The 18,548-nt window shown below is 37.0% G+C and overlaps 2 protein-coding genes across 4 annotated transcripts; one reads left to right on the forward strand and one right to left on the reverse strand.

Annotated features, from left to right (window-relative positions):
- Positions 1-13: 13 nt before the first annotated feature.
- Positions 14-2,491, forward strand: LOC138877280 (uncharacterized). The gene is made up of 4 exons (XM_070156876.1): positions 14-550; positions 613-791; positions 1,246-1,716; positions 2,188-2,491. The coding sequence occupies exons 1-4, from the start codon at positions 14-16 to the stop codon at positions 2,489-2,491; spliced, it is 1,491 nt and encodes a 496-aa protein (XP_070012977.1).
- Positions 2,492-4,995: 2,504 nt separating this feature from the next.
- LOC104236590 (putative late blight resistance protein homolog R1A-4) lies at positions 4,996-15,447 on the reverse strand. Of its 3 annotated transcripts, none has more exons than XM_070155827.1 (5): positions 15,291-15,447; positions 12,883-13,936; positions 6,643-9,926; positions 5,387-6,548; positions 4,996-5,262 (listed from the first exon to the last, which is right to left on the reverse strand). In XM_070155827.1, the coding sequence occupies exons 1-4, from the start codon at positions 15,311-15,313 to the stop codon at positions 5,423-5,425; spliced, it is 5,487 nt and encodes a 1,828-aa protein (XP_070011928.1). In that variant the 5' UTR covers positions 15,314-15,447; the 3' UTR covers positions 4,996-5,262; positions 5,387-5,422. The 3 variants fall into 3 exon arrangements, with proteins under 3 accessions (XP_070011928.1, XP_070011927.1, XP_070011929.1); XM_070155826.1 differs by having other exon boundaries at positions 15,287-15,447; XM_070155828.1 differs by having other exon boundaries at positions 15,155-15,395.
- Between the last annotated feature and the right edge of the window lie 3,101 nt (positions 15,448-18,548).

An 18,548-nucleotide genomic window follows, 5' to 3' on the forward strand; every position in this document is an offset into this window, starting at 1 on the left:
TGTTTGCAAGTCAATGAGGCAGCCTAATAACAACGAAGTGTGTTCGTTTGTGGATCTTGTGACCAAGGTGATTATTGAAGAAACATTTGATGTGATTAATGTGGAAGACCCATTGGAAGCTATGTTATTGTATCATAATGTGGATGAGAAGGAAGGTTTGGTGGAATATGTCAATGCTTTGCAAGAAATGGGTTCATATACATATGAGCCCCGGAAACTTTCCCTGGATCTTGAGAACCGGAAGACAACACCAACAAAGCCCTCAATCGAGGATCCTCCCACATTGGAGTTGAAGCCCTTGCCTTCACACCTCAGGTATGAGTTCCTAAGCTCTTTTTCCATGTTACATGTTATTCTTTCCTTGTGCTTAACTAACATGCAGGTAGATGCCACCCTTGCAGTGCTCCAAAGGAGAAAGAAGGCAATAGGTTGGATATTGGCGAATATTTGGGGTATAAGCCCCACCTTTTGCATGCACAAAATCATATTGGAAGATGATGTTAAGCCCTCAGTGGAACATCAAAGACGGTTGAATGAGGCCATGCAAGAGGTAGTCAATAAATAGATCATCAAATGGTTGGATGTTGGGGTTGTCTACCCCATTTCTGATAGTTCATGGACTTTGCCGGTGCGATGTGTCCTAAAGAAGGCGGCATGACTGTGATTACAAATGATAACAATGAGTTGATCCCCACAAGAACTGTTACTGGTTGGAGGGAATGCCTATATTACAGGAAGCTTAACAAAGTGACTCAGGAAGACCATTTTTCGCTTCCATTTCATGATCAAATGTTGGATAGGCTAGTCAGACGTGCTTATTATTGATTTTTGGATGGGTATTTCGGTTATAACCAGATTCTTATTGCACTTGAATACCAAGACAAGACCACTTTCACTTGTCCGTATGGCACATTTGCATTCTCAAGGATGTCGTTTGGTCTATGTAATGCACCGGTTACTTTTTAGCAGTGTATGATGGCAATATTCACAGATATGGTGGAGGACTTCCTCGAGGTGATCATGGATAATTTCTCTATTGTGGGGGATTCTTTTGATTAATGTTTGGATAATCTTGATAAGGTATTGACACGTTGTGAAGAAACCAACTTGGTGCTTAATTAGAAGTGTCACTTTATGGTTGTGGAGGACATTGTCCTCAGCCATAAGATCTCCAAGAATGGTATTGAAGTGGATAAAGCATAAATTGAAGTGATATCAAAACTCCCTCCCTTACTTCCGTAAAAGGAGTGAGGACTTTCTAGGCCACGCGGGGTTTTACCGTCAGTTCATCAAGGATTTCTCAAAAGTGGTTAACCCCTTGTGCAAGTTGTTGAAAAAAGATGCCAAATTTGTGTTCAATGATGATTGTATGAAGGCATTTGAGCTTCTCAAGTATATGTTGACTACCACTCCCATCATTAACGCACAAAATTGGAGCTTACCATTTGAGCTCATGTGTGATGCTAGTGATATGGCGGTAGGAGTGGTATTGGGGCAAAGAATCAACAAGATATTCCATCCAGTCTACTATGCTAGTAAGACCATGAATGACACCCAGGTCAACTATACGGTGACCGAGAAAGAACTCTTAGCCATTGTCTTTACTATGGAAAATTTATGCCCGTACCTCATGGGTACCAAAGTGATTATTCACACCGATCACGTGACGTTTCGTTATTTGATGAGTAAGAAGGACTCAAAGGCTAGATGGATGAGGTGGGTACTTCTTTTACAAGAGTTTGATCTTGAAATCATAGAATGAAAAGGGAGTGAGAGTCAAGTGGCGGACCACTTGTCCCGTTTGGAAGAGGAGGGGAGGCCCCATGATGGCCTTAGGATCAATGATTCATTTCCGGATGAATAATTCCTTTCCATGTCTTTGACCGGGATGTCTTGGTTTAACGATGTGGCTAACTATCTTGTGAGCGGAATTGTCTGGAATGAGTTCTCTTCAAACCAAAGAAAGAAGCTCAAACGGGACTGCTTGGATTACTATTGGGATGAGCCATATATTTCTAAAATTTGCAGCGATGGTGTTATTTGGAAAGGTGTTCCAGAAGAAGAGCTATTAGGTATTCTTGAAGCTTTCCATTCCTCGCCCTATGGTGGTCACCATGGTGGGGCGAGAACTACTACAAAGGTCCTAACCTGTGGATTCTATTGACCTACCTTGTACAAATATGCTAGCGAGCTTGGTAAGCGGTATGATGATTGCCAAAGAGCCGGTGGGATATCCAAGAAAAATGAGATTCCTCTCACCACCATCCTTGAGATCGATATTTTTGCGGGAATTAATTTTATGGGTCCATTTGTGAGTTCGTGTGGGAACACCTATATTCTTGTTGTTGTGGATTACGTTTCCAAATGGGTTGAAGATGTGGCTTTGCATAACAATGAAGCACGGAGTGTGGCAGCTTTCTTGAAGAAAAACATATTCACAAGTTTCGACACCCCAAGGGCCATCATTAGTGATGGGGGTTCTCATTTTTGAAACAAAGCCTTTGACACTTTGCTCTCCAAATATGGTGTCACTCACAAGGTGTCAACCCCCTATCACCCCAGGCAAGTGGATAAGTTGAAGTCTCTAACAAGGAGATCAAGAGTATTTTATCAAAGACTATCAATGCAAACTGGTCTGATTGGTCAATGAAACTTGACGATGCTTTATGAGCCTATAGAACAGCTTACAAGACTCCAATTGGTATGTCTTTATATCGATTGGTGTATGGGAAAGAATGTCACCTCCCGGTGGAATTAAGTATAAGGCTATGTGGGCGTTGAAGAAGTTTGAACATAGAGTGGGATGTAGCTGCCAATCTTCGGGTGGAGCAATTGAATGAACTTGATGAGTTTCAATTACATGCTTACTCCAGTTCGTCATTGTATAAGGACAAGATGAAGTAACTACATATAAGTATAAACGGAATAAAGAATTCAAAGAAGGTGACTTTTTTCTCTTATTCAACTCTCAGTTATAGATATTTCTGGGAAAGTTAAAGTCAAAGTGGAGCGGTCCCTTTGAAGTGGTGCATGTGACTCCTTTTATTGCTCTAGATTTGAAAAAAAGAATGGTGAGATCATTAGATTCAATGGGCACCGAGTGAAGCACTACCTTGGCAAATTTGATGATAGCCATGTTGTTACATTGATCCATTTCAAGTGAATGATGGTAATATATGTCGTGCCGCGACGTTAAATCAGGCGTTTCTTGGGAGGCAACACTTGTATTTTTCTTTCTTTTGATTTTCTTCTTAGATTAGACATTATTTGGACTAACTGGATGTGAAGTGTATGTATGAATTGGTTGTGCAATGCAGGAATTTGACAAGGAAAAATCTGTCTAAGTGGTGAACTTTCGCAAACCGCACCCAAAATTTTGCAGAACGCGTTGAACACTTCGCGGCCGCACAATTCTATGCGCGGTCGTGTAGTTGAAATGAGCAAAATGCCAAATCTCTGAAGTTGGCCTGTCAAAAATCCTATAGAGTTTGCGGCCGCTCCCATGTGACTGAAGCAGTTTTGAAAAAGGTAAAATAGTGCGGACTGTAATAAAATTTCGTGGTCGCACTCAGGTAAGGCGGTGGGTCCACTGGTCCTAATGATGATCATATCAAAGAATTTCTTTAACAATGAATCAATGAAGATCGAAATCAAGTAAATATTCTTGAGTACAACCACAAGATAACTCAGTTGATCGAGGCTTATTACACTGATTGAGGTTTTTTTTTTCTTGTTTCTTTTTTTTTAGCTAGAATTTGAACACTGATCAATAGTTGCACCAATTTCATTGACCACTAAACCACACCCTCAAGCAGAGACGGATTTACGTGGAGGAGGGTGGGGTACATGCACCCATGCTCCCCTCCCTAGGCTATGTATAAAATACTATTTTTTTTCAATTATATGCTTAAATATATTTGTGGTCACCCATGCTCAAGTGATTGTTATGGTGCATTGGTGACTAAGTACCCCTCTTATCTCCTTTTTGTCCCCAAGGTCATGGGTTCGATCCCCATATAATTCTTTTTGATTAATTCCTTTTATAATTAATTACAATAAATAAATTCCCAATTTCCCACACCCTTTTCAATTAACAACATATCCCTATGCCCTTTCTTTCTTTTCAATTAACAAACAAATACATTTTTTGTTTACTTTTTTATTAAAAAAAATTCTTTTTTCCTACTTCTTTTTTATTTTCTTCTCCTAATCGTTCTTTTGAGTACAAAAACTTTGAAATCCCTAAAAGCAAAGTACTCATGACTTGTCTCTCTCGGCTCTGAGGCTCTTAGTGGTTTCAAAGCAGGAAAACCCCTGCTCAATATTAAACGCCGTTTTTAAAACTTTTTTGAATGAATGTTTTATTTGCTATATAGAGCGTGAGATATTTAAAATTGTTGTAAGTAATGATGTTATTATTGACTGTTTTCAATAAAAACTCATTGTGGAAAATTGTAAAGTGAATGATATTTTTTGCGAATATAGTATTAATATAGTTTGCTTGTCAACTTGCCGCCATCATAAAATTCTATATAATGGAACCAAACATCTATCTTAAAGATAATAGTGCACCCATAATATTAAAATCCTGGATACGCCTCTGCCCTCAAGTACCAACTTCCGACCCTTTACTTCTAGACTAGAAGAGTTGTACTACATGCCAAACTAGCTAGCCACAAATCGTGATCTATATGTAAGGAAACATACATGTTTATATAATGTGGTACAGAAACCACTATTTTTTTTTTTTTTTGGTAGCAGCGGGTTTGAACTGAGAAACATGGAATATTCACTTTCCTAAAGGTAAAACTTGCATGCTTGAAGTATAGCAAAATCTTTCCACACATTATTCTATCCTTGGAACTAGTATCGACAATAACAGGTTTAAGATGATCTCTATTTTCTTTATTAGAAAAAAACTCATTTTAAAGTTTACTATTCCAAAAGTAGTCTTATTTGGTAAGTTCAAAGCATCTATAATAACCGGAGGGAATCTTGAAAGAGAAAAGGATTTCAATAGTATTACACAAGCAAATACAAAGGTCTCACATGATTTAGTGTTATGTTTGAAACATTGTTGCAGCAACAAACATAGACAAATACAAAGGTCTCACAAGATTTATTCTTAGGCTTGAAACATATTACACAAGCAAACACAGCAAACAATTCAAGTTTGTATGATAAAAGTCCACAATAACTAGCAGTGTGAACTTCCACGAATTTCCCTCTTAATCACAGCATCGCGCCCTCACCTGTCACGAACTGCATCCAAAATCAATCATTAGAAAACTACCATACAATACTTCTTTGGCTCAAACTGCAGGACATAAATCAAACTAGTTTAACCAGTTAAAGTTTGACCACACAATTTATGTAATAAACTTACTAGTGCAGAATCTTGGCCAAGGGACTCCTGAATTTGCTAGATAAAGATTTTGAATCCACCATTTCCCATGTCATCAACTTGTGTATCCTGAATTTGCTTAGCCGATTCAGTGACGGAAAGGCTGCACCAACTAACTTCAATGCTTTGTATAGAACAGTTGTAACCGAAACAAGAAGGGATCTCCTTAAGCTTCTTACATCTTTGCAAAACCAATTTCTCAAGACTAGGAAACGCATCATCAGAGACATCCCATTGAGAGATAACTACATCGTCCAGTTTCAACGCTTTGAGTGCAGGGAACTCATCATCTTTGACTTCCCATTTTTCTCCCTCAAAGGCTTTACGTAGCAACTTGAGTACCTCAAGGTTAGGAAGTCTTGCAATTATCGATATTTCTTTCCAGGGTAGGCGAAAATTTGAAAGTGTCAACTTCTTGAGATTCTCTGGGAACTTAAATTCACAGGGTTGTGACAGTTTTTTGCCATTAGAAAACACCTTCAGCGATTCCAGATGAACTAGAAAGTCCAATATGGGGAAACGAATGTAATCCTTTCTCAACTTCATCGAATAATAGACGGATTCCAAAAATCTACACTTCAACTTTTTGAGATTGGAGAACTTCCTCATCATTTTTTCCATGTCATCTCCATAAGCAAGAGATGGGGTCGAAAATGTTTCCAAATCATCTAATTTGGAAGAATTCTCAATGACCTCCTTTGCGAAACCAAAAGCAGCACGATCATTTATGTGCACATGTCTCAACCTTGCCATATCCCAAAGGCTGTCTGGTAATGCTACTTCCCCTCTCAATCCTTTAATCAGAAGTGTTTCCAACTTTTCCAACTTGTATATCCAGGCGGGAATGGAAGTCATGCCAGTTCGAACAGCTAAAAATGTCAAATGAATTAGCTGTTCAATTTCATCTGGGAAGGAATCCAACAGGTTGATTCTCTCTAAATCCAACACCTTAAGGAGTCGGAAGCATTTAATGAAGGAGACAGACAGTACATTCGTCTCTACATTATTAGCTGTCATGAGCAACAAAGAGCGAACAGGGGAACCAACTAGCCTCAATGAGGCAAATCTGCCATCAGGACTTACTAACATTCGACGTCTCTCTAGATCTTGTAAATCAATATCGGGAGAATCCTTATCTTGATAACTGGTAATGAAAATAAAGAATAGTGAAGAAAAGACCAACAATTATATCAATTAGTTAAAGGAATTGAGGATACAAAGGAATTTATGAACAGTACCTGTATACATATTGCCAAAACTTTTCTTCTTTTGCTTTATTCTGACAAAATTCATGCAATAGATCATGAATTCGGCACGATTTAACCCTGCCATTATATCTCATTTTTGCATCCATTACTAGGCTTCTGCTAATAAGATCGACCAAGTATTCTTCTGCCATATCTTCTAAGCTCTTTGGTTTATGTTTTCTAACCAAGCCCTCGGCAATCCACTTCCATGTTAACTTTGAGACTGGAATTTCTTCATCTTCCATGAATCCTCCAAAGTAAAGAAAACAAGGTTTAAGATATTCAGGTAAATGCTTGTAACTTAACTCTATTATGCCTCTACTGCTCGAGTCACCAACTGTAGTAGTGCTTAGACTTTCTGCAACTTGTAGCCATCCATCTTCTTTAGTCTCCATCTTTCCAAGAAGACCAGCCACCAAAACAACTGAAAGGGGTAATCCTTGACACTTCTCTGCAATTCTTTTACCAACATCCACAAGTTCTGGAGGGCATTGTTGGCCTTGAAATAGCTTCTGTACTAACAACATCCAACTTTCTTCATTATGAAAAAAACGGAGGCGCAAAGGATCTGTGGTACACTTGGCATATGAAGCTACTTCAGCATGACGAGTCGTTAGAATAATTCTACTTCCTTGCTTATCATCTCTAAAAGGAGTCTTGACATCATCCCATGCTTCAATGGTCCAAATATCATCCATGAAAATGAGGTACCTCCTTCCCATGATACTTCGCCGCAACAGGTCAGCCAAATCTCCCTCACTCTTTTCTTCAACATTTTCTGGAAGTGCAATATTGATTTGTTGTAAAATGTCAATCAACAATGATTTCTTTTCATATCTTTCAGAAATGCAGCACCACACACAAACATCAAAGCGATTGACAGCTTTGCAATCATCATATACTTTCTTGGCCAAAGTGGTCTTTCCAAGTCCAGGCATTCCAAAAATGGTTATAACATCTAAGTCAGGAGATCCTCCAATTACTCTCTGCTTTAATGTTGCCAAGACATCTTCAAAGCCCACTACTGCTTCATTTATAGTTGGCTTCTCAATATGAGTGGAGATATGGGAAATCTCGCCAAGAGAATGTGTTCTGGAATCATACAAGTCACTGGTTGAGATCTTTATGACTCTTCCTTTGATAAGCTTTATATCTTCTACAATATCAGAAAATGTATGGTGCCAAATCGTACCACCTCCATTAGCAACATATGAGTCAATGGCATATTCCACTTCATACGCTACACCTACCACTTTTTCCCATACACTTCTCAACTCAACATGCTCATTACGCTGCTGGGCAATTTTCTCAAGAAATTCTCTTAGAAATTTAAGCTCCCTTTGAATCGTCTCGACTTGACGCTTTAAGAGAATAATCCGGTCACCCTTAAAGTTTAAGATCTCTGCTAGATTTTCGACGAGTAAATCAAGAAAACCTAGTCCGTCAGTCATGGGGAAATTAGTTCTTGACAGTTTTGGAATTTTAGGACAAATTTCTCTGTCCTCTGCCTTGATCAACTTTATTTTCTGTAGCACATCAGAGAGTTGAAGTTCCATTCTTCCTGCCATCCCTTCAACATCTTTTTTTGAGCAATGAGACTCAATGATGGTATCTATTTCGGCAGCCACCACATCAACACAACTTAAGAGATGGTTTCTTCTTTCTTGTTTTGCATATTGCTCTGGCAGATCCAAGAGAAGCGTTCCCAGAAATTCAAGATCCATCAGAAGGTTATCAAAATTATCCTTCACAGGATCTACTATATTGATCTGATTCTTCAAGAGTTTCCTTAAACTGATCTCTGACTTGATGAGCTTTACCTTCACTGATAATTCAAATGGGCCATGAAACAACATTTCATCCATGTGTTCAGTCACATTTGTTATGTCACAGACGTTGATGACATGTTCAAAACTGTCAGATAGAGCTTCAACGTTCCTTGAGTGACAATCACATTGCCAAAGAACATCTATTGCAATTGTTGTCAAGGCTTTCAGCTCCTCAGAAAGGATTGGGATTTCACCTTTCCAAGAAACCGTTGAGTTGGGAATGGATTGCTGTAGATCCATCAGAAAGAATTCTGCCTTGATGAGTTTGATGATTACTGTCAGTTGAAGAAGTGAAGAAGTTACTTGCGTTGACACCTCTTCTTCCTTCAACAAATCAAGAGGAACTGAAGGAGCTGCTTGATTCATCTTGTCAGATTGAGCCTTGACATATGTCAAGAGATCATCAAACTTTATATTCTCACTACACTGTCTCCGCAAATCCTTCAACAAAGTTATCAAGAAACTCTGGTCTTGATGGATGGTTTCAATTCGGAGAGCTTTAGAAATCAAGGACGTACTCCCTTTATCAGCAAGCTCCATGAAATTGTCGACAAGAGAATCAATAACGGCTACAACAAGCTTGCTGCTGTAGGGAGTACGATATTCTGATTGTGAAGAATGTGAAGCCTCTAGGGCTATGAGATAGTTGTCTCTCATCTCTGCCTCAAAAGATTTCATCCTACTCAAAAGATCCGAAATTGTGTGACTCATTTCATGTTCCATCTTTCTACTTAACTTTTCAGGATAACACCAATAAGAAATGCATGCTGCTTCACCAACTAGAGCTATAATACGAGCCACGAGATTCTCCAGTCTCTCGGATTTGATGAAAAATATGGACGTCAACTTGAGGAATCCCCTGAGAAAGCTCAGCTTTACTTCAAATATTTCCATTTCTCTTTTCACAGTAGCCTTAGGTTTGAGTCTGTAGCTCACTAAACACTTCAGATTCAGAAGAAGAGTGCTGATAAATTCTATTGCAAGTTGAGTAGGCATGGGTGCACCCTGTGCCAACAATGCCTTCTTGAAGTAGAGGGGAGGACTGTTTTCTTCACACTGAAGATCAGAGTCATTTGCGGAAGAACTCAGGAGGGAATGAGCACGTTCTACTTCTTGTCGAAGATCAAAATCTTTGAGCATAGAAGTCAGTTGTGATTCCAAGATCGACAGAGCAAAGTCTACTCTTCCGTATTTTGCATTAATACATGCCTCATGAATGTTGGTTCCTATGGTTTTCATGGTTTGGTGGACAAGATTGAACTCCTCCTGCCCACTTGGCTGTCTCTTCAGAATGAATTGTAGATATTGAAGTCTTATATCGAGCTCCAAGGCCACATGTCTGATTTTTATCTCTCCATGCTTCTCCAACCATTTCATACACGTGAAGGGGTCTATCATCAACTTTTGCTCTCTCCTTGAGTAATGAGTGCATAAGTCTTGGATGCTCTGCCAGAAACCAAAGGAAGGTTAAATTAATACTTCATTGTATTTGCTAAAGCAATTGCATGTGTTGCTTTCATTAAGAAGGTACTTCTGCAAATCACATCAGCTATGAAAGTTGGTAGCTCAACTTTTCCAGTTTGCTAGAGTCTACCCAAATTATTGAATCGAGTTGTAAGATATTCATGGCATTCATTTTATTGCTATATCTATTCAGTATTCATATTCCTATGTGCAAAACTATGAAATTAGTTTAGCACTTTAGCCATAAGTTCTTAAATTCGTAATTAGGCCTTCCACCTTAAGCATCTCATATAAAGAAGTCTATTTCTTAAATGGTCACTGAAATTAGTTAGTTAGTGAAACTAAAACATAAAGTCACTTGTCTTTATTTTGAGACAACTCAAATTAGCACCAATCTCTTTAAAAATAAAAGCAGCCGGAGAAGCTGCCGAATATGTGATGTAGCATTGCATTTAATATAAATCCCTTTATTTTCCATGTCATGTAAGAATGGGCCCACACTAAATAAACAATTTTTCTGATGACACTCAATGCTTCTTCGAAATACAATCCCAATTATCATGTACATAAGAAAAACCTCAACAATTCATTGTAAGAATTAAGCCGAAACCTATAAATTATTTCTTCTCCCCTAGAAAGAAATGAAACAGAAAATAAAAATCCATTATCATCGATTAGGGTTATAGGTTAGGGGGTAGTAGAGCTTTCCTTACTTCATACCGGGGGTGAGGCGGGGTAGGATTAGGGTTGATCTTAGATGGCTTGCAGTTTATGTTGAATCCACACTATCCTTGTTGTTTATCTTAGCCCCGGGCCTTAGTTACTGGTTACTGTTATTGCATGTCATTTATCTTTTGGTTGTTATGCTTCTGTTACTATTACGGTTTCTACTGGAGTTACTAATGAATTATTTTTTCTCTCTCTTTCTTTTTTCTTCTCTGAGCCGAGGGTCTATCGGAAACAGCCTCTCTGCCCTATCGGGGTAGGGGTAAGGTCTGCGTACACATTACCCCCCAGACCCCACTTTATGGGATTTTACTGGGTAGTTGTTGTTGTTGTTGTATTATCATCGAAATTCCAGCTTAATATTTGCACGAATTGTTCTTCTAACAAAAGAGATCCTACCCCATTATCTTCAATGGGAATGAACAAATTCATAAAATTACAGTTACTTTTTTTTTTGGCAAAAATTTACTACTAAACTCTACTTTACCCCAAAATTACAACTCGATTATCGTGTGTACAAGAATACACCTAGAAATTCAATGTTAAAATCCAGCTAAAACATATTTATTATTCTTTTTTCCCTTATAAGATAAGAAGAAGAGTATTTAAGGAATGTTACAATAGGATAAGGAGGTAGAATAATAGGAGCTGAAGGCTGAGACAGATAAGGTGGTGGATTATCACGTTACGTTGCTCTTCAGTAGCCGTTCCTAATTGTTCTCTTAGCTCCAAAGCTAGTTGTCAAAGGCTCATTTAAAGCACGCTAAAGCCCTGAAGCTCAGAAAAGCTCATGGAGGGCACTTCACCTCGCTTAAGCTGCACTTCAGTGAAAGGCAAGGCGCTAAGACATGCACCTCATTGCCCATGAGTTTTATCGGGAATCAAGTGGTCACTAAACGACAAATATAATCAGAAAATAAATGTATTATATGTAAAGGAAAATATTATAAATGAATTTATTACTTTGTTCTTGACTTACATATATGTTTTATTTTTTAGCCGTACTTGCACCTTTTTTTACTAAAGCACAAACTTTAAATTCCCTTTGCGCTTAAAGCCCTAATAGACCTGCAGTATTTTTTTTTAGAGCTTTTCGCCTTCTATGACTCCATAAAAAGGAAGGAACTTCTATTAATTGATTAAACTCACAAAAGGATGGCCCCTAACTTATCATGTCACCGTAGTTTATTCTTTTTATATTCATTACTTTTAAGAATAAAGTAATGGCAACCATGTTTTGAGTTTACTTATTTCAAGACTTTGATAACTTGGAAACTGAGAAACTAAAATGAAGTATAAGTTAGATACATATACTATATATAGAACCCAATCTAGCATGTCAGCATAAACCTTCTGTTTTCAAGATGAACTCCAAGGTTTATGTTTGGCTATTGCTTTGGAACTTTACACTTTATTTGGATGCTTTTCTAGCATTGTATAAGCAATGATGTTTGACTATCAGTGACTTTGTGTTCACAAGATTGATTACTTTACTGAATGCAATCGTATATATATGTTATCAAGGGTGAAGGGTCCTCCTAGGAGCATCTTTGATTGTTATCTTGGTTTAGTCTAGCTAATTTGAATTCCTCCAACATATTTTAATGTTTTGAATTAATGTATAAGCTTAATATGAAGTAGGACCTTCTTTACGGTCCTTCAGGTAATTGTGACCTTAAAATTCCTAAATAATAAATTTTTCTTTCTAATTAAGAACTGTTTTAAAAGTCTTGTTTCTCTAAATTTACCAGAAGTAGAAATGTTGGAAGAACTATTAAGATAAAGTAATTCACGACAATATGACATTTAAGATATCAATGCATCAAAAACTATTAAGGTCCAATGCGCATAAATAAAATAAAAAAGTGAAAGCAAACAATTATGGCAAATAGCAAGGAATTGGAAGCAGCTTAGGAATATAACTGTAAATAGCAATCTTGTCGTAGAACAAATACAGCAGGAGATTAAGTGTAGATTAGAGATGTTACAGGGTACAAAAAGAGCTAGTAGATATCAAGTGTTATTCCACAAATTATGTAATTAGTTGTTCTTTCTTTGAGGCCTAGCTGACTATTAACAACATTTCTAGAAGGGGGTTAAAGTTCTAGGTGCTCTTTTGGGTGTATCAATTTGGTTGTTAGTGTGGTAAAATTTCACATTTATTACCGAAAATAAATAAACTATGGCAAATAGTAAGAAATCCATAAAATACCTTTGGATTGATAGCAAAAGAGTGATTGGTTGCCTCTGCTTCCTTTTCCATAACTTCAGCTCGTAAAACATATATCCTTCGTATTACTTCCTGTCCTTTCAATTTAAGATTCTCAGTGCTCTGTGTTAACCGATCAGCTATTGAAGTCCCCAGATAATGCAGAGTTTCAGACAGACCCTTGGTTGGAAACTTTGAATTTTCCTTAGAATTGTGTAACTGAACCACACTGTCTAGGACAAAGTCCACAAAATATAATGGAAGATCGTTTATTGAAGTATCAAAAGTCAACAACAGCTCTGAAGCTTTATGCAGACGAGTAAGAACCTCTCTGGCATCAATCTGGATTAATTCCTCACACCTTCTAATCAATGCAGAAAGACATTGCCTAAGTCCTCGGGCAATTTCTTCGGGGATGTCATCAAGCCAATACAAACAATTCAGGCATGCCACTGAATAAGATATGTCGCTGGTAAACTGCAGCCAGATATCTATGTTGTTTTCGCGATTAGCAAACCCATCTCTGATGGACCAGCGCAACCTTCTCTCGAATGTTAGCTTGGAAGAAAGAGACTTCATTTTCTCAAGTAGATCAGGAGCAAGACGATCAGCCATGCAATCGACCAAATCCTCCAAAGTAAATGAGACAATACTGAACATATCAACACAATACGTCCCCCACGGCTTATTTGATTTCCATAACCGGACAAGAATTTCCCTGATCTTTGGCTGAATAGCTTTTCGTACTAAGTTACTCGCTATACCAATACGACCATCAGAAAGCCTATTATTCTTATAATTACTGCAAATCGTAGACATATCACTTACTTGATTATTTATGAAGAAGAAGTGATTCTTTAAAGACTTGGGGAGTGAATACTCGGTCAATACACGCAAGATGCATTTCAAGAATCTTGCTTCCATTTTAAGTATCCGGTAGTGGCATTCATCATGGACGCCAACGCAAAACTCACCCACCAAATCATTTGGCCAGGTGTACCAGTATGTTGTGCTCAGATCCATTTCAAGATTTTGAAGGACGAGGACAACAGTGTAACTGAAAGGAAAACTTCAATTTTAGGACTGCAACTATGCACAATGTTCATTCTTAAAAATATAATTAAATTATGCCAATTTGGTTTTGACCTATTTTTCAAAGTATTCTCCATAACACTTACGTTCCAAAGCAGACTTTCCCACTAAGATTTCATATTGAATACGTATATTAGTTATTGTTATACATCAATAATTGTCCGTCTATTTGCATTCTAAAGACGACACTATATATCAAGGAATTATTTGCAAATACGTTTCAACACCAACAAAGAGAAGGAGATAGCTAAACAAAAAACAGCATCTAACAGCAGTGTCCAAAATAGCTCTGTTTATCACCCCCTCTGTCACAATTTCCATGACACACTTTCTTTTTGGTCTATATTTAGAACGGCAAAGGGCTATATGTGTCCCTCTACTTGCAAATATTGCTTATATCTACCCTCCGGTATACTATTTGAATCTATATACCATTACTGTCATTTTTTAGCAGGAATACCCCACTACCATTAAAACACTCGGATCCACCAATTAAATGACCACGTGGAGGGCTATAAACATATTTGTTACCCAATTCATTTTGCCAAACCCAACCATTAATTCGTAACCTATTTAGCCGACCCAAACACCATTAGCCCTTCACTTATCCTTAATCCAAAGATAATGATAAATAACCACATTTCGTAAAAATGTGCAGAATGTTTATATGGAAGTTCTCATTTAATTTTTCACTGCTGCAGCCAACGACCCCTTTGTGATTAAAGTCTAGACAAAAACAACAAGTATTAGCCCTCCGGCAAAAACCTCATCGGGAACTTGGCCGGATAATATTACTCGGACAACTCATTTCTCCCTCTTGTCTTCCTTTTCATTTGCTTTTCAAAACCACTTTTAAAAAACTCATACAAGACCTACAAATCACAACTTGAGAACCAAACAGGATGAACAAATAACCCAAAAAAAAAAAATCATTGGTAAAGAACCCATCGGAAAGCTGGCCGGTAAAGAAGGCAAGTTGGTAAAGAAGGGATATAATGGAGTGCCGGCGGTGGTGAATTGGGAAATTGCGTTGGGTAAAAATTTAACCCATGTAAGTTTTGAGAATTTTAGACATTTAAAATAAAATAAGGTAACCGAAAAAAAAGAAGAAAAAGAAAGTAGAAGCATGTTAGATAATCAGAGCAAAAGGAAACAAATTACTAACGAACAAAGAGCTACACACCTTAATGGAGAGCACCTTACACATGAAATTTCTTTAGCCTTGAAATAGCTAATTAGAGATGGTTGTTATAAGCTTAAGTGAAGAGATGTGAGAGAATAAAAGGAGCGTAGACAGATGACTGACTAAACTTACTGACATGAGAGAACAAAAGGAGCGCATGCCGATGAGCAGTGGCGCGCAAGCATGAATTTTTGTAATAGTAAGCTAACAACGGCAAAGATGGTTTGCACATGTGAATAAAGAGCGTGACACGTTTACATTGAATGGCCTTAGGAGAGGTAGAGTTAAGAAGAGTTGGGCTGAGGTAATTAGGCATATAGCGCAATTATAGCTGATCAAAAACATGATTTATGACAGGAAGGTGTGGATGTTGAAGATTAGGATAGTAGGTAGGTAGTCTAGATTATTTATACCAGTAGTGTTAGTACGTACGCTCGCATTTGATTGGTAGTAGGTTTATTTGAATACATGTCGTTTTTTTTCGATCATCTTATTATCTTGTTGTGTATGCTGCTTTTACATGATTTTTCGATGTTGTCCCGTCTTATTTCTTGTTATTATTGTGGCATCTATGCTTGACTGAGTCGAGGGTCTATTGAAAATAGTCTCTTTACCTCCACAAAAACAGGGGTAAGGTGTGTGTACACACTACCCTCTCAGACCCCACTATATGTGATTATATTGTGTATGTTGTTGTTAGTAGTAGTGATATTTAAAAAAAAAAAAAATCACTATAATGATAAGCAATGTCTTTTTTTTATATTTCTACCTAATATTTTTATTTTTCTTATTATTTATACATATATATATATATATATATATATATATATATATATATATATATATATTAAAAAAATTTAATAACTTATTGACGTGATAGAATAACTCCATTTTTATAGTAGTCAATTATTTCTTTGTTTCTCTCACGTTTTGTCGTTCTTATTACAAGTCAATAATGAACCACGTGAAAGAGACAAATGCAGGTTCGTTAAGGATCACAAACTGTTGTTTAATTTTAACTTGCCAAAAGGACTTTCTTGAGTTGAATTTTGTTGTTTATCTCCTGGTCTTTCTCTATTGTACTAGTCAATATTGAGCCTAATTAGATTTTTATTTAATTTGTATATACTTATTCACCGTTCTAGATCTCAAAGATGCATGCTCAATTAATTGTAATAAGACATATATTGCAGCATGTTACTATTTGAAAATGAGTCTATAAGCAGATCCACAATTTCAAGCTAAGTGACTTCTAAATTTACGGTTGCGACCGAGCAACCACCACTTATTTGATAGAGTCAAGAAACAAATTTTAATACATTAAGGGTTCGTTGGGTATGAGGTATAAGAAGGTATAAGGGTGGTATGAAAATTTAATACCACCTTAATATTCTGTTTGATTAGCAAATTAGGTATAAATTATCACGGTGTTAATTTTAACACCGGAATAACTTATACCTTATAGAAGGTGGGGTAATTAGCACCGGTATAACTTATACCTTCTTCTTAGAAATTATGTAATTGTCATTCTTAATACAACATACCAAACAATGAATAAACAACAATCCCAGCATAACTAATCACAGCATAACTTATCCCAATATAACTTATACCGGTATAAATCGTATTCCAACTAGGGGTCGTTTGGTTGGGTGTATAAAAATAATGCGGAATAAGGTATATTAGTAATGTATGGGTTAGTAATGTATGGGTTAGTAATGCAGATGTTATTTTTTATCTATTATTTGGTGTTGTGCATTAAAATTATAATGCATTGCATAATTATTAAGAAAAATAGTTGTTTATAAAAATACCCTCCATATTCTCTAGTTTTAAAGGACTTTAAGGATAATTTTGTATTTAACCATACTAATGCATGCATTAATAGTCATGGTATTAATAATGTCATGGTCTTCTATGCATTACTTATATATAGGATAATACCAAGTATGATGTATAATTAATACAAGTATTAGTTATACACATGTTAAAAAAATGTACCAAAGAAGGTATTAGTAATGCATAGAGCTAATGCTTGCATTATTTTTTCTAATACCCCTACCAAACGACCCCTGAGCATAAAAGAGGTTTTAAGTGATAAAATATATTTGTTCCAATCTTTTGTAAGGGTAGAGTACTCTCTACATATAACCAATGTATAATTTATATAAATCTCGGGTAAATTTTAATAATATTATCAAGACACATAGTTTATTATATAGTATCAGATTACCTAGGTAATTTGATTGATTTAAAGGTACGAATAGTTCTTCTCTATGTGAAATAACCCTTCTCTGGGCTTAGAACTTGCATAAAATATAGATCAGTAATTATAAGATAACGCGAAATCACCATATATTACTTCACCTTTTTCTTCAACTATTCTATAGAAAGTGTTACATATGGGCATTGTCTGGAAAAAATTGTCTGTTAAGCAGTTTAAGATTGAGTAGAAATCTTCAAGGACAAGCTCAAGCAAGAAAAAATAGCTCTTATAGCAGTATTTTTCAAGCACAATGATCGTTTACTTGTTGCGTTAAGAACTTTTACGAAAGAAGCTATATGTTAGTTCTCCAAGTGCGAATTTTGGCTAGACTCGTGGTATTCTTGAGTCATGTGGTATCTAGGGATAGGATAAAGGTGGATCTAAAAAAGATTGAGGCACTTGAAAGTTGGCCCATACCTTCTACTGCTACTGAGATCCGGAGTTTCTTAGGTCTGGCTGGGTATTATCGCCAACTTTATAGAGGGATTTTCATCTATTGCAACCCTATTGACTCAGTTGACTCAGAAGGATGCTCCGTTCAGGGTGCTAGATGGGTGTAAGGAGAGCTTTCAGAAACTCAAGACGGTATTGACTACAACTCTAGTGTTGGTTTTGCCTTCAGGATCAGGATCATGTACAGTTTATTATGATGCTTCGAGGGGTGGTTTTGGATGTGTATTGATGCATGATGATAGGGTGGTTGCCTAGCATCGTATCAGCTGAAATCCCATGAGAAAAACTAGCTGGTGCACGATTTAGAGTTAGATGCCATTGCACACGCGCTCAAAATTTGAAGGCATTATTTATCGCGCCCCTTTTTCTCGCAAAAGCGGGTTTCGACATTCTGAAAACTCGTTTAAATGGGAAATAGAGTGTTAAAGAAGAAGAGTCACCACTTAACAATTTAAGGTGCGTTAGGGCACCGATTATGCAGATAACTCTATTTGACAAGTCAACACCACTAAAGATCGGGTAAGGGCTCAAACTACCTAAAAAGAAGGTGTTAGCCACTCTAAGAGGTCCACAACTGTGGGTCCCGGCCGAACTTAAGGCTATGTGGATTATAATTATGCAAGATAAACAAAGAGAATAAGGGTCAAAGAGTTTTATTATGACACAATGAGAATT

This window comes from Nicotiana sylvestris, chromosome 9, assembly GCF_000393655.2.
Source record: "Nicotiana sylvestris chromosome 9, ASM39365v2, whole genome shotgun sequence".
NCBI lineage: Eukaryota > Viridiplantae > Streptophyta > Magnoliopsida > Solanales > Solanaceae > Nicotiana > Nicotiana sylvestris.

What these genes read in the sequence shown, in the direction of transcription:
- LOC104236590 (XM_070155826.1), bottom strand. Translation starts at nt 15,339, where the DNA reads ATGCTTGCGCGCCACTGCTCATCGGCATGCGCTCCTTTTGTTCTCTCA. An exon ending in CCTTTTGTTCTCTCATGTCA is followed by an intron (nt 13,937 to 15,286) that starts GTAAGTTTAGTC and finishes TTTTCCTTTCAG; the next exon opens with TTACACTGTTGTCCTCGTCC. An exon ending in TTTTGGCAATATGTATACAG is followed by an intron (nt 6,549 to 6,642) that starts GTACTGTTCATA and finishes TTTCATTACCAG; the next exon opens with TTATCAAGATAAGGATTCTC.
- LOC138877280 (XM_070156876.1), top strand. Translation starts at nt 14, where the DNA reads ATGAGGCAGCCTAATAACAACGAAGTGTGTTCGTTTGTGGATCTTGTG. An exon ending in TGAATGAGGCCATGCAAGAG is followed by an intron (nt 551 to 612) that starts GTAGTCAATAAA and finishes CATTTCTGATAG; the next exon opens with TTCATGGACTTTGCCGGTGC. An exon ending in TCAAAGGCTAGATGGATGAG is followed by an intron (nt 1,717 to 2,187) that starts GTGGGTACTTCT and finishes CAAATATGCTAG; the next exon opens with CGAGCTTGGTAAGCGGTATG.